The sequence below is a fragment of the Lampetra planeri genome, chromosome 3, assembly GCF_965212315.1.
Source record: "Lampetra planeri chromosome 3, kcLamPlan1.2.h2, whole genome shotgun sequence".
NCBI lineage: Eukaryota > Metazoa > Chordata > Hyperoartia > Petromyzontiformes > Petromyzontidae > Lampetra > Lampetra planeri.
In genome coordinates, this window is record NC_136109.1 from 7,789,119 (window position 1) to 7,807,655 (window position 18,537).

Below are 18,537 nucleotides of genomic sequence, written 5' to 3' on the forward strand. Positions count from 1 at the left end.
ACGCACACACCCCACACACTCCACACGCACACACTCCACACGCACACACCCCACACACTCCACACGCACACACCCCACGCACACACCCCACACACTCCACACGCACATACCCCACACACACCACACGCACACACCCCACACACCCCACACGCACACACACCACACACTCCACACGCACACACCCCACACACTCCACACGCACACACCTCACACACTCCACACGCACACACCCCACACACCCCACACGCACATACCCCACACACTCCACACGCACACACCCCACACACTCCACACGAACAAACCCCACACACCCCACACGCACACACTCCACATGCACACACCCCACACACTCCACACGCACACATCCCACACACCCCACACGCACACACCCCACACACTCAACAGGCACACACCCCACACACCCCACACGCACACACCCCACACACTCCACACACACACACCCCACACACTCCACACACACACACCCCACACACTCCACACGCACACACCCCACACACGCCCAACGCACACACCCCATACACTCCACACGCACACACCCCACACACTCCACACGCACAAACCCCACACACCCCACACGCACACACCTCACACACCTCACAAGCACACACCCCACACACCTCACACGCACACACCCCACACACCTCACACGCACACACCCCACACACTCCACACGCACACACCCCACACACCTCACACGCACACACCCCACACACCTCACACGCACACACCCCACACACGTCACACGCACACACCCCACACACCTCACACGCACACACCCCACACACCTCACACGCACACACCCCAGACACCCCACACGCACACACCACACACACCCCACACGCACACACCCCACACACTCCACACACACACACCCCACACACCCCACACGCACACACCCCCAAACACCCCACACACACCACACCCCACACACGCCCAACGCACACACCCCACACACTCCACACGCGCACACCCCACATTCTCCACACGCACACACCTCACACACTCCACACGCACACACCCCACACACTCCACACGCACACACCCCACACACCCCACACGCACACACCTCACACAGTCCACACGCACACACCCCATACACCCCACACGCACACACCCCACACACGCACACACCCCACACACTCCACATACTCCACACGAACACACCTCACACGCACACACCCCACACACCCCACATGCACACACCCCACACACTCCACACGCACACACCCCACACACCCCACACTCACACACCCCACACACTCCACACGCACACACCCGACACACCCCACAGGCACACACACCACACACCACACACGCACACACCCTACACACGCCCAACGCACACACCCCACACGCACACACCCCACACACCCCACACACACACACCCCACACACCCCACACGCACACACCCCACACACTCCACACGCACACACCCCACTCACTCCACACGCACACACCCCACACACTCCACACGCACACACCCCACACACTCCACACGCACACACCCCACACACTCCACACGCACACACCCCACACACTCCACACGCACACACCCCACACACCCCACACGCACACACCCCACACACTCCACACGCACACACCCCACACACTCCACACGCACACACCCCACACACTCCACACGCACACACCCCACACACTCCACACGCACACACCCCACACACTCCACACGCACACACCCCACACACTCCACACGCACACACCCCACACACTCCACACGCACACACCCCACACACCCCACACGCACACACCCCACACACTCCACACGCACACACCCCACACACCCCACACTCACACACCCCACACACTCCACACGCACACACCCCACACACCCCACAGGCACACACACCACACACCACACACGCACACACCCCACACACGCCCAACGCACACACCCCACACGCACACACCCCACACACCCCACACACCCCACACGCACACACCCCACACACTCCACACGCACACACCCCACACACTCCACACGCACACACCCCACACACCCCACACGCACACACCCCACACACTCCACACGCACACACCCCACTCACTCCACACGCACACACCCCACACACTCCACACGCACACACCCCACACACCCCACACGCACACACCCCACACACCCCACACGCACACACCCCACACACTCCACACGCACACACCCCACACACTCCACACGCACACACCCCACACACTCCACACGCACACACCCCACACACTCCACACGCACACACCCCACACACTCCACACGCACACACCCCACACACTCCACACGCACACACCCCACACACTCCACACGCACACACCCCACACACTCCACACGCACACACCCCACACACTCCACACGCACACACCCCACACACTCCACACGCACACACCCCACACACTCCACACGCACACACCCCACACACCCCACACGCACACACCCCACACACCACACGCACACACCCCACACACCCCACACGCACACACCCCACACACTCCACACGCACACACCCCACACACCCCACAGCATATTGCAATTGAATAATTCTTCTCTGGAAACGTTCTTAAAAGTAAACTTCTTCATGGTCTCCCCGTGGTTGCGTGTATTTTTCTCCGGGTCCTCCGGTTTTTTTCCCTCCACATAATCAAGAACAAGCGTTGAGAGTATTTGGCCGCGATAAATTCCCACGTGGTAAGCCACTTCATTGAGCTATCATTTGTGCCATTGGAACCTCCTTTGCCAGTAGCAAAATGTGATAATTGTTTTTTTACCCTTTAATCTGGCAACAAAACTGACACCTTTTTTTTACAAGGAGTTATGTTTGCATAGACCACATTACCTGCGGTCGGAATGCAAACAAAAAACGCAACTCTGATAATGTATACACTGTCCTTGAAATTGATTGGTCCACACCCGAGACAGCTTTTCTTAGAGCCTAGTCTCACATGGTGTTGGACCAGATGACGCCTGAAGGCGCACAATTTAAAGAAAACGCCCCATCAGAGTATGAGCGCACGGGGTAAGCATTTACACCATTGGAACCTCCTTTGCCAGTAGCAAAATATGATAATTGGTTTTTTACCCTTTTATCTGGCAACAAAACTGACACCTTTTTTTTACAATACTATCATTTGTGGCCGGTCGCTTTTGAAAAAGAGCTATACAGCTCAGTGCGCCTTACCTGATGAAATGAAAACAATTGTTTCGTTTAATTGCTTAGTATACTTCACAGTACAGAATTCCCAAGTTATTCACGAAATTGCTGTTCACGAATTTGGCTATCCGAGCATCGCATCTGGAACTCTACGTCACTCCATCAAGAACGACAGAGAGAGAAGGAAAGTGATGAGATTGAGTGTTTGGAGAGAATTTGATGCGAGAAAGTGGTGAGATAAAATTATGACATAAAGTGGTGAGATGAAGAGATGAGAGGTGCATAGTTTTAACGTGTTAAACAGCTTATTCGAGCATTTATTTGAGGTAATTCTTTTAAGAAATGGGTTTTCGTAGCCCAAAATCGTTATGCGGGAAAGTGGCTATTCGCGAGCATCCCCGGAACGTATCCATCGCAATTAACGAGGGAGTGTTTGAGCACATCAGCTCAGATTCGACTTGTTGAGTATAAGGCATGCACTTTAAAATTGCTCTGTCAAAAGGATACATCCTTTACAATAATGTGGGAATTCTAGATTTGAAGGTTTCGTGACTGCAAGGATTCATACTTTTTGTTTTTTTCGGTAAAGTCACGTAGGCAAAAAAAGAAAAAAAATATTAAAGTAAAAGAAATTATTTGAATTACAATTTTTTAAAAAAAATTATTGCAATCTTTAAATATTTTAAAAAAATATATTAGAATGTTTTACCTACGTGACTTTACCGAAAACAACAAAATAATGTGGGATTAATTATTTTCAAAAAAAACCTTGATAATCCCCCCCCCCTCACATCGTAGACCCTCGGGTTCAGTGTCACCAGGAGACACACATTGTTAATTGTATGTATGTTGAACTTCTTTCACACCATACGTAGCCAACGGCGCTAATCGGAGGTGCGGGGGGAAGGACAACAAACTAAAACACAAAAAGCATTTTTAAAAAAATGCCATCGAGATTTAAAAGTGCATAGCTCCAGTAGCTCCCTAATAAAATTTGAAAGAAAAAAAACTCCACTTTCAAAAAATTCTCTTGCCGTGTTTTTCACACCTGATGATGATTGCTTGTGTTGCAGTCGAAACGTCGTGAGCATTTTATTGTTTTACATTTTTATTATTTAATAGTTTCCCTTCTACGTGACTTTGCCGAAAGACCCAAGAATATAGTCACTCTTGTACTTTGGGATGCAACATCAAATAATGATACAGACTCAAATCGAAATGGGAGAGAGCATTCGTTAACATGCGAGCCAGTTCCCAAGATAAATGGAATAGCGCACAGACTAATAAAGAACGGGGCATCTCCTTTAACAAGACAACATATATCTTAAAGCACACTATTACTGGTAGGAACCCCCTGGTTACACCAGCCCACAGGAGATGATTGTGTCCGTCCGTCGTGCAGGGAGGGGCTGGGTGGGGAGGGAGGGAGGGAGGGGATGGGTGGGGAGGGAGGGTGGGGAGCGGCTGGGTGGGGAAGGGCTGGGTGGGGAGAAGCTGGGTGGGGAGGGTGGGGCTGGGTGGGGGGTGGGAGTGGTGGGGCTGCGTGGGGAGGGGCTGGTCACCCCGTGGTGCCCTTATAAAACTCAACGTTTAACCTACTCACGCCGACTTGTGCCCGCCCTCACAGTCGGGCATATTTGCGGAATACACCACGCCGCCGTTGACCCTGGCCATTGACCGAGCAACCCAACGTTCCTACCAGCTCCCTCCTCAGGAATGTGTTAAAGTCACGCACACATCGGGCTTACAACGTACTTTCAACATTCGAATCATTCCTCACTTTACGAACAACTATACAACTATGAGTTCGGAGCAGACTATGGATCAACGCTGAAGATATATTCCAACATCATCCACTTTATAGCTAATCGGCATGCAAGTTGCATAATATAACTATACATAGATTAGTTATATTAACATAATACATAATGAATGTGATGTCCGACAGCTAATTCGTTAATTTGTCTACACCAGGGGTCGGCAACCTACGGCTCCGCAGCCGCATGCGGCTCTTTACGGGCTGCTTCTTGACAATATGTACGTATGTACAGTATGTACTCAGATGCATTGCGGCTCTTGAAATACTGAATTTTGTACCGAATTGGAAAGAAATGGCTCTTCTTGTTATTTTGGTTGCCGACCCCTGGTCTACACAAAGGACCGGTGTGCACACTGCAGCTGCAGCACGACTTATTTGTTGTGCATTCTAATGAACGTGAATCTGTCCCTCTCGATTCCTTTTTCAATTATGACTCGTGAAGCTTGCGAGCAAGGATGCCAGCCTGGGAAGGGTCACACAGCTCATAATTCGAAGAGGAGGAGGACCTCATGATCACCCGCCTTAAAGTAACGCGATGAACTCTAAATCATCCACGAAGAATGCCCCCTCCTTCTGGGGTAGCATGCACCTGCATCAGTAACGTTGTTTTGAAAACGCGCCGCTTATTCTATCCCCTGTTAATCATGTACGCCATCTTAACGTATATGCGATCTCAACATGCAATGCTCACGGAAATCACTTAAACTCGCTCCTGTACAAAAATAAAGCAGTCAGGCAATTTGGATATTGACCTCTGATAACAAATGCAAGAAGAGGACTTGGGACCCTGATTTAATCATGAAACCCGGTATGAAACCCAGCATCTATTAAAAACTATTTAAATTTTTATTTTATTTTATCAGGTAGGGCCCACTGAGCTGTATAGCTCTTTTTTCCAGAAATGACCTGGCCACATTTGACAGTTCAACGAAGTGGCTTGTCACGTGGAAATCCATAGCAGGTAAGTACTCCAAACACATGGTTTTAAATGTGGAGGGAAAAACCACAGGACCCAGAGAAAAATTCACGTGAGCGCGGGGAAAGAGAGTACGTGCAAACTTCAAATATAAAGGCATCACAGTCGGAATTAAACACACGGCCTCCTGTATACGAGGCTTGGATTACAGTGGAAAAGTTGGCGACCCTAAAGTGGAGCTTAGGCCCGGATGAGGGAGCTCAGGGAGGTGGACATCTCGTCAAAGTCGGGACGCGTGAGTGGGTCCTCATGCCAGCAGGAGGCCATGATGCTGTGCACGGCATCAGGGCAGACCCTTGGACGCGTTAGGCGGGTTCCCTGCTTCAGCAGCTCCAGCATCTCCCTGTGCGTCATCCCTACAGGGGGTGGGGGGTGGGGGGGGAGCGGGGGTTTGGGGGGGTGGGAGACACGAAGCAGACGTCGTCACAGTTTTATTCCCGTCGCAGGCACGGTTATTACAAAATTTCGCGCTCATGAGGTGTATGTTGAACTTCTTTCGCACCATACATATAGTCAACCGTGCTAATCGGAGGTGTGGGGGCAGGACAACAACACTCCACAGTTCGGCAAACAAACAGTCAGGCAAGTAGCGAAATCGATTTGTACGCTCGTGAAATATTAATTACGTGTAAATCAATAATTATGCACGTTATACGCTAATTATACCTTCAACATGATGGAGTAACAGTGCAGAGATGGGAGGTAAAAACAAAAACATGAAACGACAAAAGACGCGATGAAATTTTCAGATGACGTAATTAATCGCGGCGGCAAACCATGATTCTAAAACGCGACGATCATTCAAATGGCAGTGTGGGGGTGGGGGGGGGGGGGTGAATCGGTGCAGGCCGTTTGAACCTCTGTAAGGGAGGGCGCCGTCGGAGTAAATCTCAAAGAGCAGCACCCCGAAAGACCAGGAGTCACACTTGCACGTCCAGACTTTGGTCGTGAACGTCTCGATGGCACACCAGCGTGCGGGCAGCATGTCTCCTGCACACACACACACAGGTAAGGGGTAGCGCAGCGAGTAGCAGAGGTCACAATCAGGTACCCGATACCCGTACCCTACCCGATACCCGGCTACCCGTACCCGGCCGGGTACGGGTACGGATACCCGTTTGCGACCCTGGTGCGGCCGGGTACGGGTACGGGTAGGCCGTGAGTCACTGGTGAGTAACTGTTTGTCACTCATTTCCCAACGTCTTGTCTCTTCTCACAATTCAAGTTCCTAGAATCAACCCACCCGCGCTTGCAACATGGCTTCATCCCAGAGGTCGCAATCAGGTACCCGATACCCGTACCCTACCCGATACCCGGCCGGGTACGGGTAGGGTACGGGTACGGCCGGGTACGGGTACCCGTTTGCGACCTTGGTGCGGCCGGGTACGGGTAAGGAATCAAAACCCGTTTGCGATCTCTGGCGAGTAGATTTGCAATCTATCCTCAGATCTTTGGATGATATCCCTCCCCGTACACCTACTCCGGCCACCAAATGACTGGGGACGCGGCTGAGAGGGTGTCTACCGTGGAGATGGAGCAGCGATGGAACAGTTTTTGCATAGATTGTATTATTCCCTAGTTATTCACGAACCTGCTGTTCCGCGATTTTTATATTCTTAGTCATATTCTTAGGTTTTTTCGGTAAAGTCACGTAGGTAAAACATCAAAATTAATGAAAATAAAATAAAAACAAAAATCACGACGTTTCGGAGGCAACACAAGTCTCCGTCATCAGGTGGGACCGTCACAGCCGAATTAGCTGCATCAAGTGAGGCAATGATTCAAGAAGTAATCCCTTATAAGCAAGTTGAAGGGGGGAGGAGAGGGGGGGGGAGTTCATCAGAATGTGGTAGCCAATGAATGGAACGTATCGGGAGGGAGGGGGGCGGGGCTCAAAGACAGCACGGAGCGCCAAGCACAACGCATCGGGAGTGGGAGGGAGGGGGGCGGGGCCAAAACAATGGACGAACGGCTTGGGCGCGGTTGCTGCTGCACACGCCAACACAATGGACAGAGAGGGGGGAGGGGAGGTCTGATACACATGATAGACAAAAGAACGAAAATGCCCATGTTTATACCAATGCTGGCTGAACAATGAAGAGAGCACTGCCAAAAAATAACTGGGGATGTTAACACTCGGAAAAGTAAAGTAAAATAGCGATTTTTGGCTATCCACGAATCGCATCTGGAACTCTACGTGATGATATCGAGAGAGAGAGAGAAAGAAAGCAAGTGGTGAAATCAAGTGACGAGAGAGAATGTAATGCAACATCGTAATTTAAAGTGAGTTCATTTTGAAAGTATTATTAACACTTTAATAATAATTTTGTATTTACTTTACGTTTTATTTTATTTTATTGTGTTATTTAGATAATGTTCATGTATTTAATAGCTTATTTACGTATTTATTGCTATTCGCGAGCATCTGCGGAACGCATCCCTCGCGAATAACCAGGGAAAAGTGTACATCGCGGTTTCAAGAGCTTAGGCAGGTCTTCATCCAGCAGCGGATCGATCATTGCTGATGATGAATGGGAAGTAGCCACAGGAAGTAACTGAAGAACCCGTATAGACTGACTGATGCTTCGTTACATGCCAAGTTCTCGCACACAGAGGCCAATGGTGATGATCGCGGTGGCGATGTTTGTGATGATGCCAGTGATGCTGCTTGCTACCGCTGATGATGATGACGCTGGTGATTAATAATAGGTGTAAAGACGAGTATACTAATCAATTACTATCGATTATTTAAGCTAAAGATTAGTACATCATAGCTATATTTTTCCAAACTTGATTTGGAGCTTTTGTGATTGCAGGAATTACTCTTTGGTTCTTTCAGTATATTTTTCCAATTCGTTTGTTGTATCAAATCGTGCCACGTGACCCCTGCAGCCACTAGAGGCCACTACGCTCCCCACAGTTTTGACAATTCTCGAATGAAATTGCGACCGTGAATGATAACAAAAGACTCATTCACCCTTAATGCAGCTGCTGCTGCTGCTGCTGATGGTGACGACAATGATGATGGCGGCGGTGTTTTTGTGAAGATACAAATGATCGTGCCGCTGATGCCGATAGTGGTGCCGGTAACGGTGGGAATTTTGGTCATAATGGCGACCGATCATTCATCAATCTCCTGATCTACAGAGCAACGACGCAATGCTGCTACCGACGACGACGACGATGATGATGATGATCACAAGGACTGAGTCGTCACCTTCACTGATGTAATACACCTCGCCCACGAGCTTGCGGACGAGCTGGAATCCCGCGATCTTGCAGCCGAAGCCGTCGTCGAGAAGAATGTTGGCCGCACGAAGATCGAGGTGCACGCAGCCCTCCTCCTCCAGGAAGCGCATTCCCTCGGCCACCTCGAAGGGCATAAAAAATATCACCTCACCAACTACCACCACCAAATCAGCGTGAACACACTCGATCTCGTCAGCAGGACTTGGTTGGGATACCCCTGGGAACACGAGGCGTTGAAGGGGTGGGACACGAGGTGGTCAGGAGATGGCAGTGAAGCATCAGATTGGTAATTGTAGATTCACTTCCAGACAAGACACTGCCTGTAAAAGATTGTGCGAGCTTTGTCTGCTCCAATGTGACATCGGAGTTTCCCTTCTCCTACATACAGTCGATTGAATTCCGGATGCTGAAGAATAGATTGAGGTTGCACTCATGACACACAAAGTGCTCGCCACAAACGAACCACAACACCTTGGCTGATCTCATCAAGGAGCATAAACCATCACGCAAAACTCCGGTCATCCTCGCAGCAGCTTTTGGCTTGACCATCAAACAAAGACGGTCACTGCATCACGCACATTCAGATGCTTTTCTGCGGCCATCTAAAACACTCTTCCTCCCGATATTAGGAAGCCATTGGAGCTATGCACTTTCAAATCTAGATTGAAAACTCATTTTATTAGAAGTGCTTTTTGTGTTTAGATTGTTGTCCTTTTCCCGCACCTCCGATTAGCACGGTTGGCTGTGTACGGTGCGAAATAAGTTCAACGTACATACATTCCTTCTTACGTATCATCTGATAAAACCCCTCTGGGTTATTTGAGGAGGGCTTCCCAACGTCTACCACGTGGGCGACGTGCACCAATGCCATTGCATCCCGTCATGGGAATCTGGAATTTCCACCAATGGCTTGGGACCACCGACTATGGATGTGACCGTCGTCTCGTGCTGGGTTGAGGCGTCGACTTTCTGCGTAGGCCATCGCAGCTGTCCTGCCACTACGTCCACTCGGCCGTAAGAAAAAAGAAAATGAAGGGTACCTCGGCAGCCATTTTGAGGTAGTAACGGTCACGGTTGGAGGAAGATTTCTTCTCGAGGAAGGCCAGGAGATTTCCTGTTGCACAGGGATATGAGTATAGAGGGACATGGGTGCACAGAGACATCAATACAGAACGGAGAAAAATGAAGTCACAGAGATATGAATACACATCTATATGAAGACAGAAATATGAAAACACAGAATGAGACGTGAGAACAGAAAGACGTGAATAAATACATGGATACACAAAGCACGTGACATGAGCACATGCTGATCAACTAATGATTAACCCTTCCCAATTGCACTATCGGTATTGCCATCAGGAGAGATATTAAATATTCATAGCTAGCAGTGATGAAAAGTGTGCCTCGACTGTGCTTTTGGCGTCTCGTTATGAGGTTAAGCATCCATTTGGATGTGTGTATATATAGAGAACGACCCGTGGAAGGAGATGTTATAGAACTACTTCAGAAATCCCTTCAAGCGACCTATTATCTACACGTGCGAGTTGCTGCCCATTAAAAAAAAAACGCCTTGCTATGTAAAAAAAAATGTTTGTCACTTTGCAAGTTAAAACTAAAATGTAAATCTCACAACTGGCATTTCACCCTCCAAAAAAATCCCTGAACTAAATGAAACGTGATGATTTGAGGATTTTTTTTGTGTACAGACATTCGCTAACACTTGAGAACCCGGTTTAATCACAGGCGGCTGATATCCGCAAATGCAGGATGAAACCAAGATTTCAAACCAGCCTATGTGTCCTGGGCTTTCCAGCACGAGTTTGATACTCCATTAATGAGAATCAAGACTTTTAAAGTATAAGATTAAGAGCGAGATATCTATTTTGTTTTTATTATTTTATTATTTCCATTCTACGTGACTTTACCGAAAGAACCAAGAAGATAAGAGCAAGATAGCTGTCCAGCGATGTCACTGCCAGATCACTTCCATAAATTTGAATACATCGGCTCTGTAACATCACTGGAGCACGGTGACAGGGCCTGACTAGTTTTTTTTGCCTCGATGCACCACCTAACCACCTCCAATTCTCAACAACAATTAATCAATGCCTGGAGTAGCAGGGTTAGTGTGGAATATCCCAAGCCAAATTCGATAATTTTTGTAAAATTTTCCGTGGTGCAATTTATTATAAAAGCCCGGTGTTCCGTTTGTCGGTCAACTAAATTATGAGAGCCTTTCAAAAGGCCTGAATCAAAAAGTTATAGAAGGTGAACCCCCCCCCTACACACCCTACATACAATAAAGTAAGTAGTATCTGCACACATTGAGGGGGGGGGGGGTAAAGAGGACATCAGTGGGGGTGACGGCAATAGGCGCAGAAATTCTAGTTTTAAGGAAAAAGCATGGGCCTCGTATCAAGCTGAGCGAGATGCCACTGACAATGCACATTTCATTTTGACGTTGATCCCACGATGTCACAATTAATTTATAGGGAATGCAAACAAGCATACAGCTTCTAGATTTGAAGTTTTCGTGACTGCAAGGATCCATGCTCTTTGTTTTTTTCGGTAAAGTCGCGTAGGTGAAAAAAAAGAAAATAAATAAAATTAAATCACGACGTTTTGGAGGCAACACAAGCTTCCATCTTCAGGTGGAACCGTCACAGCAAAATTACTGTATCAAGTGAAGAGAGTTCTTAGAGACACGACCTTAAATACTGGTTAAGGGGAGGGGGAGGAGCCAGGATGGGCCATGGGGGGGGGGTGTAAGCTAGTGAGAAAACGCCTGGCGCTGCAGCTGCGGACACGCCTGGAGCTTTGTGATGTAGATGGCAGAAGTAGATAAGCAAGCTAGAATTAAACCGCCTTTTGTTATACAGCTCCCATACAGCTCCCTTCTCAAAGTACACCACGCAGCCCACTACCAGCGAACCACACAGTCCGGTTGGTGCTAACTTGGCTCAACACGACTGTAATAGAATCAAAGGCCGATACTATTTTCTCAGTTTGGTTGTGGAAATGCAGTTTGTGTGTGTGTGTTGGGGGCCTTCATAGGTGCTCGCTAACATCACTTACCCCTACAGTCTGGTAACAAGCTATACAGGGGATCTTTGTTTTTTTTTTAGGGGAGCGGTTAGTGTAGCGGCTAGCGCACTGCACTGCTCCCATTACCAGTAGCATGGTCGTGCGTGCACTGAGCTAGGGAATCCAGCGGGTTCGAATCCCGCTTTCGTCTAACGCCAGTGGCGAAGATCCAAACCAGTCCAGTGCCTCTCCTAGGGTCGTGATTAAATATCAGCAGTGGGGAGACAAATGCAACATCCAGCAAAGGCTATGTGGGAGATCTTTGTCTTTATGTGCATTTGATTGCAGTCTCTCACTGAAATCCCCCCACCCCTACCACGTTTTTCAGCTCTGCTCATTCACCGTTGCTCATGAACTCCATGATGAGGGTGGCAGGAGACTCGGAGACCATGGCAAGGAGGTTAAGCAGCCGCTCGTGCCGCAAGGTGCCCATCATTCGCCCCTCCTCAAGCAGCTGCTCGTTGGTGATACCGTCTTTGCGAATCTTGATGGCCACTTGGCGGTTTTCATACAGTCCTGCGGGGGTGGGGGGAGGGGGTCGACCAGACAGAGTGGGTGAATGAGTCAGTAAGTGGATGGATGGATGAACGTGTCAGTTGATAAGTGACCACATCAATCCATTTCATTAGACCTCATACTGTATCAAGTGATACAGTAATAGCTGTGACGGTCCCACCTGAAGACGGAGACTTGTGTTGCCTCCGCAACGTCGTGATTTAATTGATTTATTTTCATTTATTATTATTTTATTTCTATTATTTTTTATTTTTTTACCTACGTGACTTTACCGACAAAACCCAAGAGTATGAATCCTTTCAGTCACGAAAGCTTCAAATATAGAATCATTAGACCTCCTTTGCCAGTACCAAAATATAATAATAGGGCAGGCCATGTGGCCAAATTACGAAAGTGTCATCTATATATCTCTTCCACAAGGAAGGACGTAGGGTGGATGTCCGGATGGCATCTGTTTCAAATTTCTCCATGAAAACATTGGCTATCACTGGTGATAAGGGGGAACCCATAGGGGTACCTTCATTTTGTTTGAATCAAGTACCATTCCAGGTGAAGTAAGTGTTGGTAAGGCAGTGCCTAACCAGGGTAGGTACATCAGGATTCAGTCCATGTTGGACTAAGTCTTCAATTATTGCTAAGGTGTCAGGTACAGGAACCTTTGTGAACAGAGAAACTACTACATCAAAGCTGACGAGCAAATCATCTGAGAACAGTGAAATGCCTTTGATTAGAGAGACCAAGTGAGCTGAGTTAAGTACTGCTGAGGTAGTCTTGCCCGTGAATGGAAGCAAGGTATCGGACAGAAAACGGGCCAGTTTGTAGGTAGGTGAGTTGATCGTGGAAACGATGGATTTTAGAAAGACCATATAATCTGGGGGGTCTAGTAGCAGAAGGTTTTAGGGAAAGCAGTTTGAATGACAGCCTGGACAGGTGAAAGCCTGGATAGGTGAGCATGTGAATAAGGTGAAAACCTGAACGGGTGAGAGCCTGGATAGGTGAAAACCTGAAGAGGTGAGAGCCTGAATGGGTGAGGGCCTCAGCAGGTGACAGCCTGGGCAGGTGAGCATCTGCACAGGTGAGAGTTGTACTGGTGAGAGCCTGGACAAGTGAGAGGCTGAACAGGTGAGTCTTGAGCTTGCTGCTTCGAGGTGGATGATGGTGCTGGGAGAGAGAGTTTCAGATGGCTGCCTGTGCAACTGTAGTGGTGGTATTGACGTGCGCCGACTGTGACAGTGATGGATCACGGGGCGGCGCGGGGTGCGGGGTTGGGCACGCGTTGTGGGCGTGGTGTGGACGCGCGCGCCGGGAGTGACAGATGACGAGGCGGCGCGGAGTGAGTGGTGAGGCACGATGAGATGTGGGAAAAGAGGATCGTAGCCAGCGCCCGGCGATTGGTCGAATAAGTGGGTGCTCGCAGCGACGTCCGCAGGTGGGGTATAAAGGGGGACGCGCGAGAGCACTCGGGGAGAGTTACCCAGTTGAAGACCCGAAGACGGAGCTGAAGACCTAGTGAAGCCGAGTAGCTCAGTGGCGTTAGTCGCCGAGTAGCTAAGTGGATGTTGGTCATCCGAGTAGCTCAGTGGCGTTAGTCGCCGAGTAGCTAAGTGGATGTTGGTCATCCGAGTAGCTCAGTGGGCGTTAGTCGCCAAGTAGCTAAGTGGGTGTTTGTCACCCGAGTACTAAGTGGATGTTGGTCATCCGAGTAGCTCAGTGGCGTTAGTCGCCAAGTAGCTAAGAGGATGTTGGTCATCCGAGTAACTCAGTGGGCGTTAGTCGCCAAGTAGCTAAGTGGGTGTTTGTCACCCGAGTACTAAGTGGATGTTGGTCATCCGAGTAGCTCAGTGGGCGTTAGTCGCCAAGTAGCTAAGTGGGTGTTTGTCACCCGAGATACAAAGTGGGTGTTAGTCACCTGTAACCAAGTTTGATAAAATAAAGAGTGTGTTACCCGTGAAGTCGTCTCCCGTGGAGTTACTACATTACAACTGGCGTCAGAAGTAAACCTGTCTTCAAGAAGTATGGACACAAGGAAGACTACCCGTACCCACGAGCGAGGTCGGGATGACGACGGCGTACCGGGGACACCGACCTCGGGAGTAGAGGACGAGGAGTTGCCGCCGATGCAGCACTTCGCGGTGATGGCCGACGCTCCGCTTGCCTCCGACACCGGCCTCCAGGACGCGCACGCCCGCTTGGCGGAGTTGCTACTCGCCGCCGCCGCTGTCTTGGCCGACATCTCCGTTCCGGCGAGCGGAAAAACGGCTGCGGGGGTCGTGGAGGAAGCGACGGTGGAGGATTCCCGCCAAAGGGCGCTTCGCGCCAAAAGCCTGGAAGTTGCCGCCGTTTTTGGGGGGCCGCCACCGATTGGCGGGAAAGACGGACGCCACGTGGCCGGACACCTCCGCGCAGCGCAGCCCACGTCATCGGCGCGCGCCGGAGCCCTCCATTTTGCGCCTGACAACCGAGCCGACATTTTACACAACTCCAGCGGAGCGCGGGAAAATCTCTCCGACGTCGACGACGATCGGGTCCTCCAGCAAAGATTGCCCGCGCTGTCGGCGTTCAAGGCGGATGGGGGCGACTGGGGAGCCTTCCAACGAAGGTTCCTCGCTCATCAGGAGATGTCGGGGTGGTCCGACACCACTGCCCTGCGTGCGTTGCCAGCGATGCTTGACGACGACGCGCTTGCAGCCTTCACATCTGCTGCAAGGTCGTCCCGCTCTACGCTCCAGGCCGCACTACACCTGATGGCGAAGGTGTTCGGGCCGCCCTCCACGTGCCGCCACCAGTTCTACGATCGGCGGAAGGTGGCTGGGGAAACGACGCTAGCCTACCGCACGGCACTGCTCGCCTTGGCGGACGCGGCTTTTCCCCGCATGGATAAGGAGGGGAAGGACGCCATGGTGACGGAGCAGCTGCTGGTGTTGGCCCACGAGTTGGGGGTCCCCATCAACGTGGCAGACGAGATGGAGATCTGCTCCCTGGCGATCGCCACGAGCATTCACGCGTACGAGGTCCTCAAACGCAAGCCGGGGGTCGTCTGCAAATGGCCGGGGAATGCGGCACTGGCCGCCACGATCGCCGAACCTCAGCCAGCTGCGGTGCAGGAGCGGGGCTTCGCTGCATCGTGTCCGGGGGAGTGGAGAACGGGAGGTCGTTCGCCCACACGTTCGCCCCGCAAGCTGGAGCAACCGAAACCTACGACGTCCGTCGTCTGCTACAACTGCGGCCTTCGGGGTCACGTCGCAGCCGGGTGCCGGGCCCCGCGTCCGCGCGCCGCAGGACCACGTCGGGACGACGACCAGGGCCACAAGTCATCCCAACAAAACCCGGCAAGTCGCGGCACCTCACACGTTCGGTCCACAAACACGGCACATTCGGGTCGCCGCTTCGCGGTGGGGGGTTCGCGGCTGGGTGCCGGGGGTTCAATTCGGCGAGGGGGGTCCGTACGCGGCCCGCAAGCAGTCGAGTGGTCCGAATTGGCCCACAGGATCGTGGCTGCGTCAGCCGGGTCGTCCGTGGTAACGGGGTTCATTGACGGGGTTGAGGTCCGGGTGCTTGTTGACACGGGTGCGTCGGCCACCATCATCTCGGACCTTATTTATAACATTCTTCCCGTCCAAAGTAGACCCCTTCTGCCAGTAGACGTGCCATTTTATGCGGCGAATGGGGGATCCCTGGGGATCATCGGCCAGATTCGGGCGACTATTTGCATTGGGGACATTAAATTAGCGGGCCCTATTTTTGTATCATCATCGCTGGCCGTTCCCTGTTTGCTAGGTACGGACTTTTTGTCAAAAATGCCCATCAAAATTCTTATTGATCAGGCCTGCATAGAGCTTCCGTCAGGTCGGCGGGTTGCCTTCTTGTCGAGCCCTATCAAAGTGCGCACGGTTTGTGCGACGGTGCAGGCGCTGGCGACTCACACTGTACGGGTACCCCCGGGATCGCAAATGTTAGTACCCCTTCGGTTCAGGAAGCCACTCGAGGTGGGTGCGGAGGCACAGGGGGTGCTGTTGGGGCCGTCAAACAGAGCCAGTAAGGGCCTCGACTTAGCGGTTGCTCAAACCGTGGTGAGAGGGGACAGTGAGCCGTTCGTAATGGTCCTGAATACGGGGTCGCGGCCGGCCGTAATTGCGCAGGGAACGGTGCTGGCTCACGCCGCGCCGCTGCCCGTTGAGGAACGGCTCGTGGCTCAAGCAGATTTTACTGTCGAGTCGCATCCTCAAAGTGATGAGGGGACTGAGTGGTTGGACTCGCTGTGTGCGGGTTCTGCTAACTTGTCCGGGGTGCAATTGGGAGCATTGAGGGGTTTGCTCATCGAGTTTGCTGACGTGTTCAGCAAACATAAGTACGATATCGGCTGCACTGACCTGTTGCGCCACCACATAGCTACAGGGGACGCGGCCCCTATTCGTCAGAATCCCTTCCGGCTCAGCCCGGCCGAGAAGGAACATGTGCAATCGGCGGTTAATGATATGTTGGCGGCCGATATCATTTCGCCCTCTTCTAGTCCGTGGGGTGCTCCTATTGTCCTAGTAAAGAAACAGGACGGGTCCTTGCGGTTTTGTGTCGATTTCCGCCGCTTAAACAAAATCTCGATGGCGGATGCGTATCCGCTCCCCAGGATGGATGAGTCGCTGGATGCCTTGGCGGGAGCGCAGTTTTTTTCCACACTCGATCTGCTTTCTGGATTTTGGCAATTGCCACTCGATAACGAGTCTAAACCTAAAACTGCTTTCCGGACACCTGGGGGCCTTTTTGAATTCAACCGTTTGCCCATGGGCTTACATTCCGCTCCCGCCACGTTCCAGAGACTCATGGAATTGGTTTTGTCGGGCCTCCAATGGGATACCTGTTTGATTTATCTTGACGATATTATCGTCTTTAGTCGGACTTTCGAGGAGCACCTCCAGCGACTGAGAGCGGTGTTCCTCAGGATGCGTTCCGCTAAGCTAAAATTTAAACCGGCTAAATGTTTTCTGCTTCGGGAATCGGTCAGGTATTTGGGCCATATCGTGAGTCGTTCAGGGATCTCGACGGACCCTGCTAAGACGCATTGCGTCAGCTCATGGCCAACGCCAACCTCGGTCACGGAGGTTCGTAGTTTCATTGGTTTTGCCTCCTATTACCGTCGTTTTGTCAAGCAATTTGCCACCATAGCCAAGCCCCTGCACGCTTTGACGGCTAAGGGTGTGAGGTTTCACTGGGGGGCAGAGGAGGAGGATGCGTTCTGCTCCCTCCGTGACGCTTTGGTGCAGGCTCCCCCCTTGTGTTACCCCGATTTCACACAACCGTTTTTGCTTGACACGGACGCCAGCAATACGGGTATCGGGGGGGTGCTCTCACAGTTGGTCGGGGGGGTTGAACGGGTGGTCGCCTACGGTAGTAGGGTTCTTTCCCCCGCAGAACAACGCTATTGTGTAACTCGTCGTGAATTGTTAGCCATTGTGTTTTTTACACAGCAATTCAGGCCGTATCTTTACGGCCGTCATTTTACGGTCCGGACGGACCATGCGGCTCTACAATACGCTATGCGCGTGGCGCAGCCATCGGGCCAATTGTCCCGATGGTTGGAGGTCCTTCAAGACTACCAATTCACGACGATTTACCGCAAGGGGTTGCGGCACTCAAACGCGGACGCCTTGTCGCGGTTGCCGCCGTGCACGGACTGCACATGTTTGTTGGGATCAGCGCGGTGCAAACCCCCGGTCGC

At 51.2% G+C, this 18,537-nt stretch overlaps 1 protein-coding gene across 2 annotated transcripts in view; it reads right to left on the reverse strand.

The window, feature by feature from the left end:
• Positions 1-5,129: 5,129 nt before the first annotated feature.
• The window catches only part of LOC144737506 (proto-oncogene tyrosine-protein kinase LCK-like), a 39,826-nt gene continuing 26,418 nt past the window's right edge, over positions 5,130-18,537 (reverse strand). For both annotated transcript variants that reach the window (XM_078620234.1, XM_078620226.1), the window contains 5 exons: positions 12,651-12,824; positions 10,262-10,335; positions 9,190-9,343; positions 6,831-6,962; positions 5,130-6,328 (listed from right to left, as the gene is read on the reverse strand). In XM_078620234.1, the coding sequence (XP_078476360.1) occupies positions 6,153-6,328; positions 6,831-6,962; positions 9,190-9,343; positions 10,262-10,335; positions 12,651-12,824 (710 nt within the window). In that variant the 3' untranslated portion in view covers positions 5,130-6,152. The remainder of the gene's footprint in view (positions 6,329-6,830; positions 6,963-9,189; positions 9,344-10,261; positions 10,336-12,650; positions 12,825-18,537) is intronic.